General features: G+C 30.6%; 2 protein-coding genes across 10 annotated transcripts in view; both read left to right on the forward strand.

The window, feature by feature from the left end:
- On the forward strand, positions 1–6,480 carry Fem (feminizer). 4 transcript variants are annotated; one of them, XM_031994612.2, is made up of 10 exons: positions 1–310; positions 399–738; positions 937–1,118; positions 2,928–3,029; positions 3,204–3,300; positions 3,836–3,909; positions 5,184–5,231; positions 5,322–5,477; positions 5,550–5,688; positions 5,758–5,920. In XM_031994612.2, the coding sequence occupies exons 1-10, from the start codon at positions 280–282 to the stop codon at positions 5,777–5,779; spliced, it is 1,191 nt and encodes a 396-aa protein (XP_031850472.1). In that variant the 5' UTR covers positions 1–279; the 3' UTR covers positions 5,780–5,920. The 4 variants fall into 4 exon arrangements, with proteins under 4 accessions (XP_031850472.1, XP_031850474.1, XP_031850470.1 ...); XM_031994614.2 differs by having other exon boundaries at positions 5,349–5,477; XM_031994610.2 differs by lacking the exon at positions 3,836–3,909 and adding an exon at positions 5,997–6,480 and having other exon boundaries at positions 5–310; positions 5,758–5,923.
- A 592-nt stretch (positions 6,481–7,072) lies between these two features.
- The window catches only part of Pino (protein pinocchio), a 122,713-nt gene continuing 110,551 nt past the window's right edge, over positions 7,073–19,234 (forward strand). For 2 of the 6 annotated variants that reach the window (XM_076372243.1, XM_076372245.1), the window contains exons 1-2: positions 7,388–7,407; positions 10,002–10,197. In XM_076372243.1, the coding sequence (XP_076228358.1) occupies positions 7,402–7,407; positions 10,002–10,197 (202 nt within the window). In that variant the 5' untranslated portion in view covers positions 7,388–7,401. Of the gene's footprint in view, positions 7,222–7,387; positions 7,408–8,178; positions 8,470–10,001; positions 10,198–19,234 lie in introns of those variants that run through there. The other 4 variants (XM_076372246.1, XM_076372248.1, XM_076372244.1 and 1 more) reach the window with 4 other exon arrangements.

A 19,234-nucleotide genomic window follows, 5' to 3' on the forward strand; every position in this document is an offset into this window, starting at 1 on the left:
TAAGTTTACATGGGAATATCCCCACTCCTTTAGAATAAAGCCTGCAAGTGAGAATATTCTGGGTACTTCAGGGAAGTTACCAGGTTTTGAACCTCAAAAATTCATTCAATCGGTCTGTGATCCGCGTTGTGTGCGTGTTGTTTCGTTGCGTGTTCGCTTTGTTTCGTAATTTTAAAATAGTATTCGTATTTTTATAATATATATAAATTCTTTAATGTTCGTTTTGTTTGTTGTATTATTTTCATAATTTTTCTGCACTACAAGAAGGTAATTTTTTGTATGGTTGAAGTTCCGTTACATCTTAGCATGAGTATATATAACCTTAAAAAAGATCGATTTAAAAATAATTAATTCATACAAAACTTTAAAGTTTATGTTTTATTCGTTGTATACTGTAGAAATGAAACGAAATGTACCACGTTCCTCACATCAAGACGAGAAATGCAAATCATCACGAAGCGAAGATTACGAAGCTTCACGTTCAAGAACAGAAGAAGAAAAGATGCAACGGAGACGCGAATGGATGCTTCAACAAGAACGGGAACGAGAACATGAAAGATTGAAGAAAAAAATGATTTTAGAGTATGAAATGAAACGTGCTCGTGAGAAAGGTTTACCAGCTCCGAAACATTCGACTCCCAGTTGTAGTAAAAGTAGAAGCAAATCTCCCCGAAGTCAACCGAGAAGAACTTCTACTTCTACTTCTACTTCAAAAAAAGCTCCTGTTCTTTCTGAAAGGTAACTACAAATTACAGAAGAATTTTAAAGGTTACCAAATTTTACTATAATTTTTAATTCTTGTAAAATTGAAAAAGAATTAAGAGAAATTTCAATTTTCGAGATTAATAAATGAATGATATCCAATGTAAATTACATAGCATTCAATTTGTTTATGTGAAATAAGTATCTATTATATATTGACCTATTATATTTCAGATTAGAATCATTGGATGGAACAGTACCAATATTTAAAGGACCAGAAGGTACACAAATTAGTGCAAATGAACTTCGAAGGATTAAAGTAGATATTCATAGAAATATTCCTGGAGAATCGAAAGACACAGAACTTCAGCGGGATATTATCAATCCGGAAGATGTAGTGGTCAAAAGAAGAGAGGGTAAATTGTTGTTTTTGCATTACAAGCTTTTAATTGTTCTTTTAGTCAACAGTGAAGAAGTTTCTAAAAGACAAAACATGACATCTCCGCTGAAGATCAGAATTTGTAAGATTTTCTATAAATCACAATTGGGAAATTATTTTAGGAATAATATCTATTTTCTTATATAAGGATCTTTTTTGAAATTCAATATTGAACTAGACCAAAGATTTGGAAGTCGTCAATTTCTATCTTGCATCAGTTGAAGAGAGGAAACTTTATGTGACAACTCTTACAGCCATGAAGATAATGAATTATGAAGTTAATAACAACCTTAATTTACCCAGGATATAACAATTTTGGATTACAACGTTGGATCACTGTTACTATCATATAATGTGCAATACGTAAGCACAACATTTTTTACTTAGAGTGTTTAAAGCTTTGCTTTGCATATCCTTTGCTTTGTATATTTTTATTGCTGGTTTTCGTATATACATGCTCTTATAGGTTTGCACAAAGTATTACGTTTCAGTTATATTAGCAAAATAGGCTTTATTATGAAAACTTAATTTTTCAAGCAAAAGTACAAGTCCTGTGAATTTATAAATACATTCTATGTATTTTTGTGATATTTTGGTGTGGGAATGTGTGCATGTTTTTATATATATTATTGTGGCTGGCTTTCTTAAAAATGCTTTATTTGCTACAATAGCAGAACTGAAAAAAGTCTTCGACAAGAGATATTGAATGAAATATTTGTATGATTTATTAATTGAAAAATTAAAATTAAACCAAAAAATTGTCGATTAGTTTAAATTTCATAATTGAATATGTATTAGTTTTGATGTCCATTCTTTGTATCTAAAACATGAATATTTGTATAAACTAGTTTTTGCAACATTGAATTGGTTTATCGTGGTTAAATATTTCATTTGAAATAAGTAAATTAGATTTTACTGTTTATAATGAAAGTGGGAATTCGTGAATCTGCAAACTGGAAGAGCTATTGATCATCTTGGAAGATAATCATCTTGGAAGATTTCATTGCAGGATACACTGTAGATAATCAATTCAAGTTCCTTCAGTTTAATTAAAATATATTTTTACTTTCTAACTTTATTTTTTAATAGATAAATTAAGTATAGTAAAAATATTAATAATTCCTTACTAGTTTGTACATGTAATTTTGTATAAACTGAGAAAGTATTTAATATGGTTTGTATGAAGAACATATTACATATGAAACATTAAATTAATAATGGAAATTCAAGGTGGCATAAACAGTGCAATTTATAGAAATTAACTTTCATTTAAATACTCTGTTATAAATATTCAAATACGAGTCCCTTATTTTATGTTTATTCTGACACTGAAGAAAATTGTAAGCTACTTCTATCTTTAGACATTGTATCAATTTTGAAGAATAATTTTATTTAAGTAATACCTTTAATATGCAAAATGAAGACTTGTATATACCAATGAGCATAATCTGTTTACATCTTTTTGTAATATTTATTCTGGAGAAATATTTAGTAATACTAAATTTAAGATTTAACTAAACCTAATACTGAACTTGAACCATACAAACAATGTACAGTTAATAATTTGTCTGTGCTAAGAAATATTCACATAAGTTACTTCAATTTTTTAATTTGTAATATAATCCAATATTTATTTTGATGGCTTACAATTGTTCAGAAGTAGTCAGTTTATCCGAATAGCAACGTTAACATCTTCAAGGTCTGTCATAGCTGCTAATATTGCTTAACTGCTTCTTTTGTATATATTTAAATTGTTCCTTCTAGTAAGAAATTGGTGTACTTACAGGAGAAGGATCTAAACCAATATTTGAGAGGGATGAAATAAAAGGAACATCAGAAGAAATTGAAGAACGTCGTACTGTTGTATCTGTAAATAACGAAAATTTAGGTAGGTTTAATATTGAAACTAATAAATATTAATCTTTCTGATTACATAAATTACTTTATTATCATTCATGTTACTTTACAATTGATTGAACAAAATTACAGGTTACATATTTTACATTTTATTTCTATCGGATCGTAATTTCTACTTTACAAGCGTAAAATTTTTAATTTTTAGAAGGCAAGTCGAAAACGTTTAAAAAGCGTTCGACGTCTCTGAGTCCGGTTAGAACTCGAAGTCACAGTCCTCGACGCACATCATCTCGACATTCCAGGTCTGTGCCTGCATTGGCAATGTTATTTTGCGCAAAGGCAAAGCTCTGATTAGCATCAATTAATTGTTATTGAACGTTTTATTTATCTGTAAGACAAATTTTTACTATTTTAATATGGATATGATTACTGGTATGCAACTAATTTGTGAACGAATAGAAAAAGTATTAATAATAACTTAAGTTTTTCAATCACATAACAGCACTCGTTCATAAATTTGATTGCATACATTAATATTATAGAGAGTATTGCTGTTGTATGTGTATATGTAGAAGGTTAATGCAGGTATTGATTGTTTTTTATCGAAAATGATCAAATTATGTTAAAATATATGACATAACACAAGTATTCTTGGATATAAATGTAAAGTATAATAGATGTGCCTTAAGATATGTTGTATATATGTTGTATATATCTGTTAGAGACTTATATCTAATTCTATATCTAAGTCTCAAAATTATGTTACTCGCATATTGTGCTTGTAATCTGCTTTTTAGGCACGCTTTGTTTTTTGTACTACAGTCTGTTTTGTTCTAGCTTTACTAATGCTTCACAAGGATATGGAGAAAGGACAACATGGAGCAAGGATAAGATTTTCCATGTACCTGACTGTATGCATATGCTTGCTTATGCTAATACCACAGCTTATATTTTAATTTTCATAATACTGATGCATTTGAAGGCACTCCTTTAAAATGTATCGCAAAAACAACATATTTTTTCATATAAGATGGTCCATTCATTTTTTGCATTTAAATTAACTTCATTACTTCTAGAAGTAAAGTAAATCGCTAATAGATGGAACTATTCGGTTTAACATGCTCTACATTGTAATAAATAGGATATTTTTTATAAGATCATTTTTTTCAAGGAGATTTCAAAGTGATCTACATTTTTTTTTGTCGAACGATGTCTTCTTGGTATTATAAAGCATGGCAAATCTTACAATTTATAATTTGGTGATTGTTAAATGACTTTAAGCATGAAAATAATGTTTTTGTTAATTTTAATATCTTTTCTTTATTGTTCTAAAATATATTCTAGAGAATTCAGATTAGTTTAAAATTAACATTTGGTATATAATGAAGAGTTTCGTCAATAACACTTTTAAAAATTAAAATTTGTAAAATTTAGGAATTTTGAAAATGAAATGTTAAAATTCTTGTAAGCAGTAAAAGTTACTAGTATTCCTTGAGGTTGCTATCATATTCAGGTAACATTATTAATCCAAGTATGAGTAATAGTATTGCAAGGTAAGGAATTTCAAATGTAAAAAATTAAATTAAAAGTGCATGCATAATAATAGATGGATAACAGATCACGGAATTATTTTACATTCACTTCATTTTTCACTTTGCACAATACTTGTTCGCGCTTTTAAAGTAATTGTACAACTTAGATTTCATGACTTATTTTCAATGCATTTTGTAAATAATTTGTGCTATAATATTGCTTTTGACTTTAAAAAAGGGGCAAGTGATTGAGTATTTAGTACAAGAATCTTTTTGAGTTAATATATAATATTACATACTGATCTTGAATTTTTTTATATACAGAACTGAAATTTTTATGAAATTGTAATATATTTGATGAAAATTGACATTATAAGTCTGACTATATAAGTAACTACTTTTTTTTTACAAAGTATAAGGGTGTGTGTCAAAGGTTAAATCCAAGTGTTGAAAAAAATGATTTTTTCACAGGAATTAATAATTTGACAAAATTAATATGGATATGAACAAAATAATATGGATCACAAAGAGTATTGCATTATAGACATAAGTTTAGACCTTAAGATTATTATTATTATATTAAGTTAATTAGAAATTCATATAAACAGTGTTTAGCAGGTTGTATATTTTATTCATTTATAATTCTTTCTTAGGCATGAAGACTCAAGACACGAAGACAGAGGAAGTTGTAGAAGTAATAGGTGAGTTTTACATCGATTTAATTTTATTTATTCGTGTGGTGTATATACTCTTCAACTAAATTTGATCACATTATTATTTTATTCATTAAGAGAAAGACAAAGTAGGGATGGTAATAGTTACAGAGAGGACAGACGACGCACTCAGTTGTATAGTATTGAGGAAGAACGGAACAGGAGAAGTCGTCGTGATCATTCGCATTCAAGAGAGAGGGACCAACGAAAATGGGATAAAGATTCTCGTCATAGGTATGTTATAAAATAATATTTTCAATGTTATACCTTTTATGAGCCAGGTTTTAAAAAAATGCTAATATTTAGAGATGGGAGATCTTATCGAGAGTGTCGAGAGAGATCGAGAGAGCGTTCTCGGGAAAGGAGGGATAGAGATAGGTCTAGAGAAAGAAGAGTTCCTCCACAACATTATATCGAACAAATTCCTGTTCCTATTTATTATGGTGTACGTATTTTAGTTATAATAATCAATTTAGTGATTTCATAAATAGAAAACTCAGTTATTATTTTACAGAATTTTCCTCCAAGACCAATAATGATGGGACCTTTAGTCCCAATTCGTGGTCAAGTTCCTCTTGGCAGTAATAGACATCCTACTATGATAGGGCCATTGCGAGGACCATTCCCACCGAGGTTTATTCCATCGGATATGTATAGATTACGTTCACCCCAAAATCCAAGTATGTACACATTTACCCACTTTTCGGCGATTGCACAACTTAACAAGTTTTTAATTATTGACATTTTATACAGGATTCGGACCAATGTTTTAATGCAAATGGACTGTGATAAAAGTTTGCTAAATTAAGAATTTTCGGCGATATTTAATTGTGTTATATGTTCTTGACATGCCAAATTTTAAACTAATTAACAACGACGAAAATTTTCATTATGTATGATGATTTAGTAAATTCAATTTAGGATAAATTTTATTATTGTATAAGATGTAAGTAGAGTTTTATTACTGCTTGTTTAAGTTATAGAAATCTCATGCTACAAAAAATACAGACGTCTACAAATTTTTACAGTATACTGATAGGAAATTTATGTCAATTTAACTTCTGCAAATTTTCATTACTTTTTTTTTTTAACTCTACGTGTATTTTAACTTACAGTGAATGTATAATTTTTACATGGATCATGTTTGTATGTTTTAAGAGTGTAATGATTATTTTTGTATAGTAGTTTTTATTAATGAATAATTGTCAGTGAGAAAATATAAACAATTTTTAACGAATTTGGTGTAATTATTCGATGTATTTAACAAAAATTACAAGGACACAAACTATATTCTACAATTTTTGTTTTTGTCTTCTAATTACTATAACAAATGTATGTAACAAAATTTTATTATGTAAGTTTATGTCAAATATTAATTTTTGTTCTAATAAATTTTATCATTATTTATTACAAGTCAAGTCTGTTGTACATTGATAAAATCAAAGTACAAATAAAATAAAGAGTTCAGTAAACGCAACAAGTAAACATATACTTGTCTTTGTTCATTTCCAGTGAATTGCAAGTTCCAAGAAATTTAAAGTACGTGAAAAGCATAATTTGAAATAAAAATAGAGTGGAAAGAGCTTTCTGAGGTGTGCTTATAGCCGTAAAATGTTATTCTTTCAGATACATAATTTAATCTCTTGTTTTTGTTTTACTCTTGACGCAAATGTGTTTATTGTGACAAATCGAAGATTTTAAAAACCAGTCAGATTTACTATAATTTATAACGAAAAACATGATGTGTTTTAATCGTCGGTAAGAGGTAGGTTTTTTTTCGCCTGAATAGAAGCACAAGTGTCTCTGTGACAAATTTCCCACGTGATAACGAGTTAAGTGTCAGTCGACCATCGGCCTCCGGTACGTGCGGTTTGCGAAGCTGTGCTTCCTGCTTTCTAACGCGGAATCGTTCAAAAAGTCAGTGTCAACGAATTGTGCAACAAAATATTATAAAAGTTATAGGAATTAAAAACAATAAGTACGAATTTCAAATTTCTAATTAGTGTAAAATTTTTTTATGATTATTTTGATGATTCGTTATCTATTATTCTTCTAATAAAGTTCAATGTTCTTAGTTTAACTACATAATAATGTTAAGTATATTTTAATATTTCGATAAATAATTTTTTTCATTTTAAACACAGTATAGTCTCGAAACATGAATGTAAGTAATTAAAACGTTTGAAAGTTTATTCACAATGATATGAATATTTGTAGTAATATTTATAATATATAAAGTACAACATACAGTTAATATCTTGAAATATAATTTAGTACTCTGCATGATCGTGTTTTCAAATTCAGCCGTTATTTTATTATCGATATGAAGACAGGAAAACATTAGTTTCTTTGAAAAACGAAAGTTGAATAGCTTTACCAATCACTATATATTTAAATTCCATCTATCTATCAGCTGATATTAGATCATAAAATGTTTTCAACATTAAACATTATTCCATATTCTTACTCACCAATGTTCTTTGTAAGAATTTTTTGTGATGCGCAGTTCTGTTCTCACTACCTGTGTGTCATTGGTCACATTGACTAGCATAGGTTATCGAACAGCATCAGTGTTAATTGACCCTTATTATTCAAGTAATTTCAGTAATCTAGTTCATTATCTGAAGCTTCGTTTTTACGTAATTACAAACACAACCCATTCAAAAAATACATTGTCAATAAGCAACGGTTATTTAAAAAAAAAAAAGAAGTTGATGTTAGACGTTAACAGATTAGATATGAAATGTCCACGCTCGATCGTCAAGCAAAAACACAGCGATTTTATTAAAAGTTTACGAACTAAAAAAACATCTCATTATGACGCTTTAAGTAGGTAAAAGATCCTTGACCATATGTCTAGTGTTACGTAGCGTACGGAATAAATTGAGGCAGTTTTTCACTAACATTTTTGTTCTGCTGTATCCGCGGATCTATCGATGCCATCGGTTACCATAAAAAGGGAGTAGTTTCGTGCGTGCGGCGAACTCAGCCAGAGAGCATGTGTTTGTCAACACGCGAATGTGAAACAGCCGCCTTTTTCCGTCTCTCTTAACAGTGGGAGATGATTTGGTGTATAACGGAACTTGGTGTTTAGTGGACATGTTTAGCGGAAAGAGGTGTTTTTTTAGTTTACAGTTTTATAGTTTTGATTGATTATGCGTAACCATATTGGCGAACAGTAAATTAGAATATTATAAATTGGGAAATAAAACCAACAAAAAATTAGGTGAGAAGAGATGAAAACTAATCAATTATTCGAATTCCTCAGTGCAGCCCTTAAGTGATCTAGTAGTATCTTTCTATTTATTTTCTGTGCTCGCCTCGGCCTCTTCCTCGATTACATAAAATCATTAAACAAAACCATTTTTTTGGACGGACGGGTTTGCCACAGCGATTCTGGATTCTTCGCGCGCGAAGGGAGCTGGCCATGGTTACTGCGACTATTAGAAGCGCGTACACTGTTAATGCCAGTAGATGTTTGTAAACGGCGTCGCTGACCCGTTTAATGCTTGTTTCGTGTACCGTATGCCCGCGAGGGTGCAGTTTGTTCCAGCTTGTCGATCTTTTTTTCTTTTCCTCACACTTTCGAAACAATCTACGCGGCAACCATCGCGGCCATGGAATTTCCAGGTAATTTCGCATAATTTGCTACTTCGGGACTGTAGCGGCGGCGAGGAAGAAGGCAGGTACCGTTCTCGCGAAAAGAAACGAACCAATTCTTTGTGCTCGATCGTCTCGTTGAAATCTATTACGCGATTCGTTGTATTGGACTTTACAACATTCCGTCACATTTTAATCGTCGTATTAGGCATGCAAATGACGTGCTTGCGGAATGTAACATAATACTCTGAATAAATGGAACCAGAGTTTTTGAATGTAATGATCATTTAATCGCAAGTGGATCTGTTTTGATTATACAAGCGCTTAAAGTTTTAATTGCGTTATTTGGTATTGTAATGATCTTCAATTTAAGAACAGCAGAAGAGAGCGTTTAATAATGCAATTTTGCAATTGCCCCCAGAATTGACCTTACTTCGTATTTATACGCAAGCATATATGAATTAGAAGTATTTAAACAGATATTTCTTTAAATATTTATAGAAATATTCCATCATGGTAGACCAGGTGAACGTCTTTGGACGGTTAAAAATATTAATGAATACAATAAACTGGGCGTGCTGTTTAACCCTTAGAACCTGTTGCACTTTGGTAGATAGAAGTATTGTATATATGTATTTCAGTTCGGTAAGGTGGCATGAGCTATTTTTATTAGATTGCACAACTTAATTACTTGACAAAACGTATCTTTTACTTGTAATAAATTATAAATCATAAAAGTTACATATTAGGAAGTTTTAGCTAGGAAAATAATAAACATTATTTCGAAATATAGTAATTCACTATTTGAGCAAAAATTTGTGTAAAATTTGTGCGGATCAATTATCGCGCTGTTCATTCTAACTATTCCCTTTAACTATACGTTTCGGTTTGCTCTTGAGATGAATAAGTAAATATAATACAATCACTGAAAGTTAGAACCGTGTAACTGTTTGATTCTGTAACAGCGATTGCATATTTGATTACAGTAAAGTAATGCATGTGCGCAATGCGCGTTTGACGAATAATTTACCATAATTGTAAACTTGAGTAAAACGGCTTTTTTTATCTTGTAGAGGCGTCAGTAGCGAAGTAAGAAATGCTAATAGGATGATAGTTAAACAAGTTTCTTTTCAAGAAATTATCTCTTTTCCCTTAAAGTTTTGGTACGGTCCAGTGTTGAAGATCTACTCGCTGCTGATTTTCGGAATCATGGATAGCACGCTGACGGAATTTGAGGAAAACTTGTTCTTCGACATCGACGATCCGGATTTCGCTCCCTCGAACCCCTGCGCCATTGCTCATAATGTCCTTCACAACGTGCAAATCACCGACATCGCGTTCGGCGTCAACAAATGTGAGTACATTCACTCTGTACACTTTAACACGAATGAATTGCGGAATCTACGTTATATAGGGTGTCAGGTTATTCACCGGTTTGTCGGCACCCCTTACTGACTTAATACTTTACTTACTGAAAGCTTATTAAATCCTCTGCACTTAAAAGCTTTTCATTAGAAATATTCGAAATTTTCTGATGAGACATAGACGACATTTCTTGAAACTAATTCAATGAGAAATCATGTATAAATTAAGAAATAGAGCAGTTTTATTTGAATATTTCACATATTGATGTATTATACAAAGCATAATGTTATATATAAGACTTCATAATTTTGCTGTATATCAAATCAAGGTTAATAGATTTTTTAATGTCTATACTATATTAAATGAAGGCTTAATACATTTTCTTTAGCTTAACTCTGAAAGAGATTATTGGATTGTGTTGTTCGGAATGATTTATTAGGTTAAGTTTATAATTATCATTTTTATTGAAAGATCCATTAAGAAATGCTTGACCGTTAATATTTGATTTAAAAAAATGATTAAGTAATTATGAGTGTATAAAGTGATGACACGTTTGCTGCAACGTGTTATACGTAACCCGTATAGTTTTATTGTGGATATTAATGAGAATGTAAATTTTGGCAGAGACTGGAGATAAAGAAAATTCGTTTATTCAATTAATATAGCGTACCGCACAAATCTAGTGTTCTAACAATAAGTATCTAATAAATTTATTTACTCTTCAGATTTTCGTATTCATAACGATTTTTACTGGAAAAGATAATTTAAATAGTCTTAATATAGTTTTAACAGATTTTTACCTATCTCAAGCGCAACATAAAAGGTAATATGAAAGTGTTGTAGATTTGAAAATCTGTTACGTAAAAATGGATACAAAAATGATTGAAGTATTAAAAAATAGTACGTATTATCTGCAAAACGTATGCTGGCAATCTTTTAATTCATGAGAAGCAAAAAGCATTAAAAACGTTTGTCATTTCGTGTATGTCATAATTTTTTAGTTATGATCGATTCTTATTTATTGTGTTATATAATTAATAATTATTCTGTAGATACTTGAATAAATAAAAACTTGTTAAATAAATATAATGGATAATACATTTGATTTCTAGACATGACAGTAACTCACTGCTATGCCTTGAATTAAATTACAAAGTTATTAAATTTTAATAAACAGATTTTCCATTAAATTTTACATAATAATATACAGTATTAAAGTCACTGCGTATAAAATGCTACGTAAAATAATGGCGAGCCAGACACCCTTTTCGTTCTTTGGATTGTTGAGCGCACTAATTTTAGATTGCTTTTGGAGATTTACAATTCTAGACACGGTGATGCAACTTTACAAATGTGACACAATGGAGTTTGTCTGTCACACGTACGCACATATTTTTATCAATTTGTTTAGTCCTGTTCCTGAAAAAATTATTAGGAAACATTTCAGGTCCGATTCTTCGATCTTAAAATCTTTAATTTATTTTTAAAAATAACAATTTTTAAGTCTTAATATTATAAGAAACATAAAATTTATTAGATATTTTATAGAGAAATATTCAAGTCCATATCACAAGGTGTTTGGAAAGTTTTGTAATTCTTTCCGATCTTACGTGACCGATATCTTCGACTCCTTGCAATTGCACTTTGAACGAGAAAAATGGAAACTTGTCTATGAATAATAGATTAAAAGCATATTGACTTCATTAAGTTGCCAATAACGCTCGTATATCGCGGCATTTCGTTTGTTCGATGCACTGGGTAAAATTGCGGAACAATCACGAGACCGCGTATGCTGACTCGTACGATTTCTCGAACTTTATACGAGGACGTCGTCGTGCAGCCCGAAAGCTTATCATATTGCTAACTGCCAGCTGACATTTTATCACGTATGAAACGATCTTATTACGTTAGACCACACGCACATCTTGTCGCAGCACCGATGTCTGGGACTTCCTAATCACTTTTTTGGTTGAACGTCTCGATAGATCGATTCGAAACAATTTACCTACTTATCTTCGTGCAGTATTTAGTCGTTGAGTAACTTTGCCTTTAAATTTGGTGGAGTTAAAATTCTTCGAATGGATAAATCATTTTTAAACATTTTTAACAGACATTAATTTCATTATTAAAAATTATTTTATGATATTTATTAAATGTGAAGTGAATGGAGATTTATGAAACTTAAATCATGGTCATGCTTCGTATTAATTTTGTGTAATTAAAGACTCATTGTTGCCTAAAACTAATGGAAAAATATGATAACTGGAATACAAATGTTAATAAAAATATAAACGAGTAGATGTGGTTTATGACACTTTAATTTAACTAAAAATAATTTCTTTTTTTTTATATTTTTTGAATCTTCTTATAATATTCTGTAATTTTTGGTAGTTTTGAATATTATAAATAATTGTTATTGCAGTGAGGCAAATAATAGTAACCTCGCCATATTTAATTCAAATTTTTTAAAAATAATAAACTTACTTATAATAATATTCCTTCGAAAGTATTTTAATCACATTTTTCTATTTATACGAAGTGTAAACAAATATTTTTAATAAATGTCTTCAAAATTTTGAAAACTTTATCGTTCTCAAAATCACACGAAAAGTTTTAACCTATATTTCCACTAACTTTCGAGGAAGAAAACTTATAAACATTTATGAGCACCATCTTGTATATCATAGACAAGAGATTCGTGTTTTCGTTTTACTTATCCGCCTCATAACTTACAGTTGCGCGTTTGAAATGTAATATCGTCTCCATACCGACATCGGAAAATCATTTATAGTCGCACACCTCTCACGTATAAGAATCGATTACTAATAATATTGATTTTGAATGCGTGGTTATATGAGAATTTTATGAAATCATTTTTAAACTTCGAATAAAATTATATTTCTGTCTTTATATATTTTAATATATACAAAATTAGCGTAGAAAATTAATAAATAATATTATATATATATTTCATTTCCTTAATTCATAACATTTTCTTAATTATTTAAGTTCAAAATTATTTAAGTTATTCATTCATTTGTTTAAATTTTTTTTTCTTATAGTTGTATATTTTAATATACGAGAGGGTATAATCATTAATGCAGGAAGACTCACTAATGACATAGTCGGTATTGTATTAAATTTAAATTATTCATTTATTGATTGTATATCTTCATATATCGCGTGCCATTTAAATGTTTTAAAGTCCTATTGAAATACAGTAATCAATGATTTATAAAGGTTTACATATGAGATTATAAATATTTGATGAATTTGAATGAATTATATTAGCTGTAGAGTAATTTCTACGATTGATTTATACGATTAATTACTATAGTAATAATACGAGAAACGCAATAACCTTCTGTGGATCCGTTTTACTGGATTTTTCGATATTATTTAAGTAATTAACTAAACCTAACCACATGCATTTCTTTAAGTGGATTCATTAGTACATATTTATTAATATCTTATATTCTATTCCAGTCTGGACACTTTTTTATACACTAATTTAAAAAATCGTTAAAAAATTGTTTACTGTCTAGTAAGTAATCTATTCATTGTGACTAACAATAAGTTACTCGATGTAGCTGAGCCAGCCTTAGCGCAGTGCTTTCCCTAAAGGGCAACCTCGTTTATCCTTCTCTGTGTTTGTAGATCCTCTAAGAATAATGTTGTTATTTATAAAGCGTCTCTTTGACAGCCGATAGTTAGAAAATTCAACGTGATCACCAGCGAAGTCTGTTTAACACTAAAATTAGTAGTCAAATGGACTTTTTTGACTGGTTACGAAATAAAGGTAAATAAGTTGGATGATACGTTCTTTTTAGTGGTAACAGAAACAAAAAGAGAGACAAAAGTTAAGAAACTGATTAATTGGATCATATAGGGATTGATATAAAATTAAATGAACGAAAGGAAATGTAGAATTTTAAATCCGATCATTTGATCGGTTCCCGATACGGTTAGTGTTACATTTTTCTGTAAAAGCTGCGAGAGTGTATCTATTGAGATTTCAATTGATTTACAATTCAGTTTGCGTTTGGATAAGTCAATATCTCTAATGATATCTCAGAGAAGCATTTGTTATGTTTTCAACAATTGTGAAGAAAGCAATCAGGAAAGAGTCATTCTGGCGCATTATCTGGTGGTTCTAGTGATAATCTCGTTCAGCCTTACTCAGGGCTAGGATCTTGTTGTGAAACCTTCGAAGACTAAGTAATGACTCATGACTCCTCTTGATTTGTTAATTGTGGAATTTAATTATAAGAATCTTTGATAATGCTCGCAATGATATTAGATAGTGAAGTGTATGCTCATCTAACGCAGGCTAAATGCATCTATAATATATTCTAATGAAAATCTAAAGCAAAACGAAGAAGAATTACACGTTTATTTGAAAAAATAAATAATTGATCGTTCAAAGAATTATGTAATATCGTTTTGATTTTAAGATGACGTGTATACTCGTCGAACGCACTTAACTGGTTAAAACTCGTTGACGTTGACAAACCGTGTCAACCCGCACGCGAACTATGTACGATACTAATTGATTAACAGTTATCTTCTAATTTGACGAGATAGCACTCTGATTAATTACAATTGCACTCTACTGTAAGGTGAATCTTTATAAGATGATTCATTTTAGATGATACGCTATCTAATCGTTAGCTTAACATGAAATGAATAATTGAAAACAATGTTGAGCACACATAATTGCTGTTACTTGTGTGCAACGCATTATGTGTTTCAGACGCGAATGGTATGAGTTATTTAATACTGAAATTACCGAACAACCTAAGTAACTAACAGTTTGGAGTTTTCTAAGAAAAATTGTATTTTTTCATTTTTTTCATAAGTGTATTAACTTACTTAATTTAATAAAATTATTGAATTCATTTGCTGCGCTTAATTCACTTGATTGCTTAAGTTATTTGATTTACTTAATTTGGCTATTCGATTATTTAAATTAGTATTGAATTATTAATAAAATTATTCAATTTATTTAATTTATTCAATTTATTCAATTTCTGTAATTCCTACCTGAAAATGTATTCTCTAAGATTTTAATAACAATGGAACAAGAAATTTGAAAGCGGTCATTTTGATTGTTCTAGTGATTTTAATGTTAACTAGGGTGCACGCAACTCTCCAGTTGATTTTTGTCGCTTAAACCGCATGCTGCCTGACCATACGCGGTAAGAACCAGTTAAGTAGATTGTACATAACCTTCCAATTGACTTTTGTTGCTTCGATCGCACACGATGCAGCTATAAGCGGAAAGGATCAGTGGGAGTGGTGTGCATCCAACCCTCCAGTTGGTTCATGCCATTTGGGTCACATGATGTGCAATTGTAAGCGGCAAGAATCAGTTTGGTAAAGTGTACACAACCCTCCAAGTGATTCTTGCTGATTTGATCATGTGTTATCTAGCCATAGCCGGTAAGAATCATTTAGGTTGAAAGTAAGTAGTTCTTGATTTAATCTTTTCCACGTGAAACGTGTACTGTCTAATCATAGACAGTAGGAATTTATTAAGTAAAGTGTACTCAACTCTGACAAATCTTTACTTTCTTTTATAAATTGTTTCACTGCCAACGGTAGATCATTTTACCGAACACGCATATATGTATATATTTATTCGTCTTAATAACAGTTTATTTTTTATTATACAGTATAAATAAAGTTTATTAATAAAAGAAATCGTAACATATGAATATGTAAATACTTACTGCTCAATATTAATTTAATATTTAAAAATTTAAGAAATGTTGGAAATAATGTATTTTTCAAAAGCCTTAATAAAGGAAATACTATGGAGGCAGTTGGATGGCAATCAACCCTATATAGACAAATGATTCGTACTTTACATGAGCATGCGAGGATAGATCCAATATTTGCATTCGTATAAGACGATGTAAGCACGTTCTATGATTAAAAACAAACAAGAAAGAAAGGTATATTGATATAGGTTAATTTATGGTTATGAATACCATTGTTCTTCGAATTTTATCCTTCATAATGAATTCTTTATACTAACTCTTAACTTCGTACAAACATTAATCAATTCTCTACATTTACTCTCGACATGAATTAATTTGTACTTAACAAACAACATATATATTTATAACAACTTCCAGATAAGTCTTTGTAATGTATAATAGTTAAATACTGCGTTTAACGAGTGTACACGGCATCTAAACTCCTTACCCTATGATTCCTCTTTGAACCGTGATCAGTTTAACTACTTTGTTATTAATAATTTATTGAAAATAGGCAAAAGTTCCAATCTTATTCTATATCGCTGTGTGATCTAAGGTATAATCATTGACAACAGAGAAATAATGTCATTTCTCTGACACTAATTCTTTCAACGATGAATTCTTTATTTTATCACATAAACATATAATTCTTTTTTGTTTTGCTTTGATTTTCCAGTAAAATATACCCTAGATGCATTCGTCGTGTTTGACGATTACAGATTTCAGTGTTTGATTTTATCACGCGCGAAACGAAAGATTTTTCAAACTATATTCCACAGTTAACAGGTTGAATATGCAACAGATGTATTAAAAAAACCATTGGATAATATGCACACGCGAAATAATACAAGGCTGCTTATCTTGGCCTGCGTCTCTATTATTATATTAGAGGCAAGAGACGCGCAGTCCGCAAAGCGGCAACACGATCTACAGACAAAATTAGATCCACGTGGATATCAACTTTCTTCCTGAGAAATCAGGCTGCGGTCGGTGTTCCGTTCTGCATAGTCAATCGCGCACGGCACTTCGTGTCTGATGTGTGCACTAATCACTTAGATAATGACCCTTCCATTGTTCAGCTGCTGTGCGGGCTCTCCTGTTGCATCGTGTGTCCAGTGACAGTGACCTGTCGCGTGCGATCGAGCCATTAATTTCCTTCTTCCACTTATCGTTGACCAGTTAATTGGGAAATTCAGTTTCAAAAATCTCCCGTTGGGTGTACAATGAAATCAAACAATGACGTATACACACGTCGAATGCAGGAAAAATGGACCTAACATGTAATAAAATGAAAGACTAATTAAAAATGAAAAAAGTTTACATGTTTATTCGAGAAAATAAATAATTAATTGCCAAAAAAATTAGTATTGTTTTGGGTTTTAGGGTGACGCGTGTACTTGTCAAACGCAGTTATGTAACTGGTTCATCGTTTTTGCAATTTTTATCGCCGAGTGTCCTGCCTAATTCCATCGATCGATGTTAGTTATTCACTCGTTTGCTTTGTCGTGATTGTAAAAATCTCTCGTCGTGTACTAAGCGATATATCATTTTTCATTGCTGCATGTAGTGAATTTCTACTTTATTTATTTATAATTATATATTTTACGTTTCGTTGTGTAAAAAAGAGAAAAACCCGCCAAGGAAAATGAAGATTGTCGCTTTGGAGATCCTTTTTCTCATCGAAAGTTTATTAATGCGATGACTGCCATGTTACCTATACGTGATATATCTTTTTATAGAGTTTTAAAAAGTAATTTTCTCAACAACAATTTTGTTGGATCTATCAGATGCAGGAAGGTTAAGACAGTAATCTCTGTGAAAATCATGATTTTTCAGTTTCTATTTCCTTAGGAAAATTGCTTTAATTGTGTGATTAATTTGAGTATGTGTTGGGTGGTCAACGTGTTAATCGACTTCTCAATGTCTATGTTATACTGAAAATAATTTAGTTACTTTCTTTTAAATAATAAACATCAGAATAGATTTATGTGATCATCGTTTAATTTATGCAAGTTGTGATAAAAAGGTTAATTAATTATAAAATCTTTTATAATAGAGATAAATATGGGTTGAACTGGCATTTTCGTAAAATCGTTTGTAAATATGTGAGTTTGTGTAGAGTTGTACGTTACAGTGTCTCGAATGTAAATGTTTATGTAAATTCAGATCTTATGAGATTACTTTATGACTACAGTACTGTAGGGTTTTTCTAGATGAGTGAAAGTTAGAATGAGTCAGAGTGGATGTTGCAAATCACTGAACGGATGAGGACGTATGCCTGCAAAACGGTTTGGAAGAACGTGGAGTGTGACTGAAGAGCGTTTGGGACAGAGTGGATGTTTTCGGGTGATCTCGGTTTAGTGCCTAGGAATTTTGCGTGGCTAAGGGTAACGAATGAGTGAGTGAGTGAGTGACCGAGTGTAAAAAGGGATAGAAGAAAAGAGAAAGACAACGAGGACGGAGGACAGGGAAAACGCGGCACAGTTGGCGAGTAACCCTGAGCGAGTGAGCGAGCGGCGTGTTTTTTTATTACCGAGTCAGCGAGTTATATTAAAATAATGTGTTCTTCAGATTTTTGTATTGTTACCAAGTGAGTGTATCTTTTCTTTTTTTATTCCCTACCACTGCAACACGTGGGATTTTTAATAAATAAATCCTACAGTACTCACCTGGAAAATCGCAGTTTTCTAAAATTTTCAAGTGATTAGGAAACAAATAAAAATGTATCGAATACTTATTGTAGTTTCAAGTTGTATTAAGCTTTCTCAAATTGGTTCATAAAGAATATTAACATTTTATTTGCAGATATTCTAACGACGACTTATTGAGATATGTCAAATAGATTTGAATTTAAAATAATAAATCAATAAATTCAAATCTTAGGAAATTTGTAATTGTTCACTATTGTGATATCATGTGATATCATGTTAGAACATTTTAATAATAGGTTGGCAAAGATAACGGATATCGAACGATGTAGAGAATCGCATCGCTTTTTATGATAGCATGCAAATACAACCCTTTGTCTTAGGTCTTTGATCAATGTTAATAAATCTATTAAAAGTGCTGCAATAAAATTCACGTGACTCAAGACGCGTCGTTTCGATAAAAATATAATGAACTTGGTTCGAAAATTATCTTGCTAAAGTGATTAATGTTTTTATGATAACAATAATTTTTCTTCGCCTTAATTTTTGAGGTTTCTGTCAAAAGCATTTTCCCTGATTCATGACAATGTCTATCTTCCTTTATTTATGGACATGT

Source organism: Nomia melanderi, chromosome 11 (assembly GCF_051020985.1).
Source record: "Nomia melanderi isolate GNS246 chromosome 11, iyNomMela1, whole genome shotgun sequence".
NCBI lineage: Eukaryota > Metazoa > Arthropoda > Insecta > Hymenoptera > Halictidae > Nomia > Nomia melanderi.

What these genes read in the sequence shown, in the direction of transcription:
- Fem (XM_031994610.2), top strand. Translation starts at nt 280, where the DNA reads ATGGTTGAAGTTCCGTTACATCTTAGCATGA. An exon ending in TCCGTTACATCTTAGCATGA is followed by an intron (nt 311 to 398) that starts GTATATATAACC and finishes TGTATACTGTAG; the next exon opens with AAATGAAACGAAATGTACCA. An exon ending in ACATCATCTCGACATTCCAG is followed by an intron (nt 3,301 to 5,183) that starts GTCTGTGCCTGC and finishes ATTCTTTCTTAG; the next exon opens with GCATGAAGACTCAAGACACG.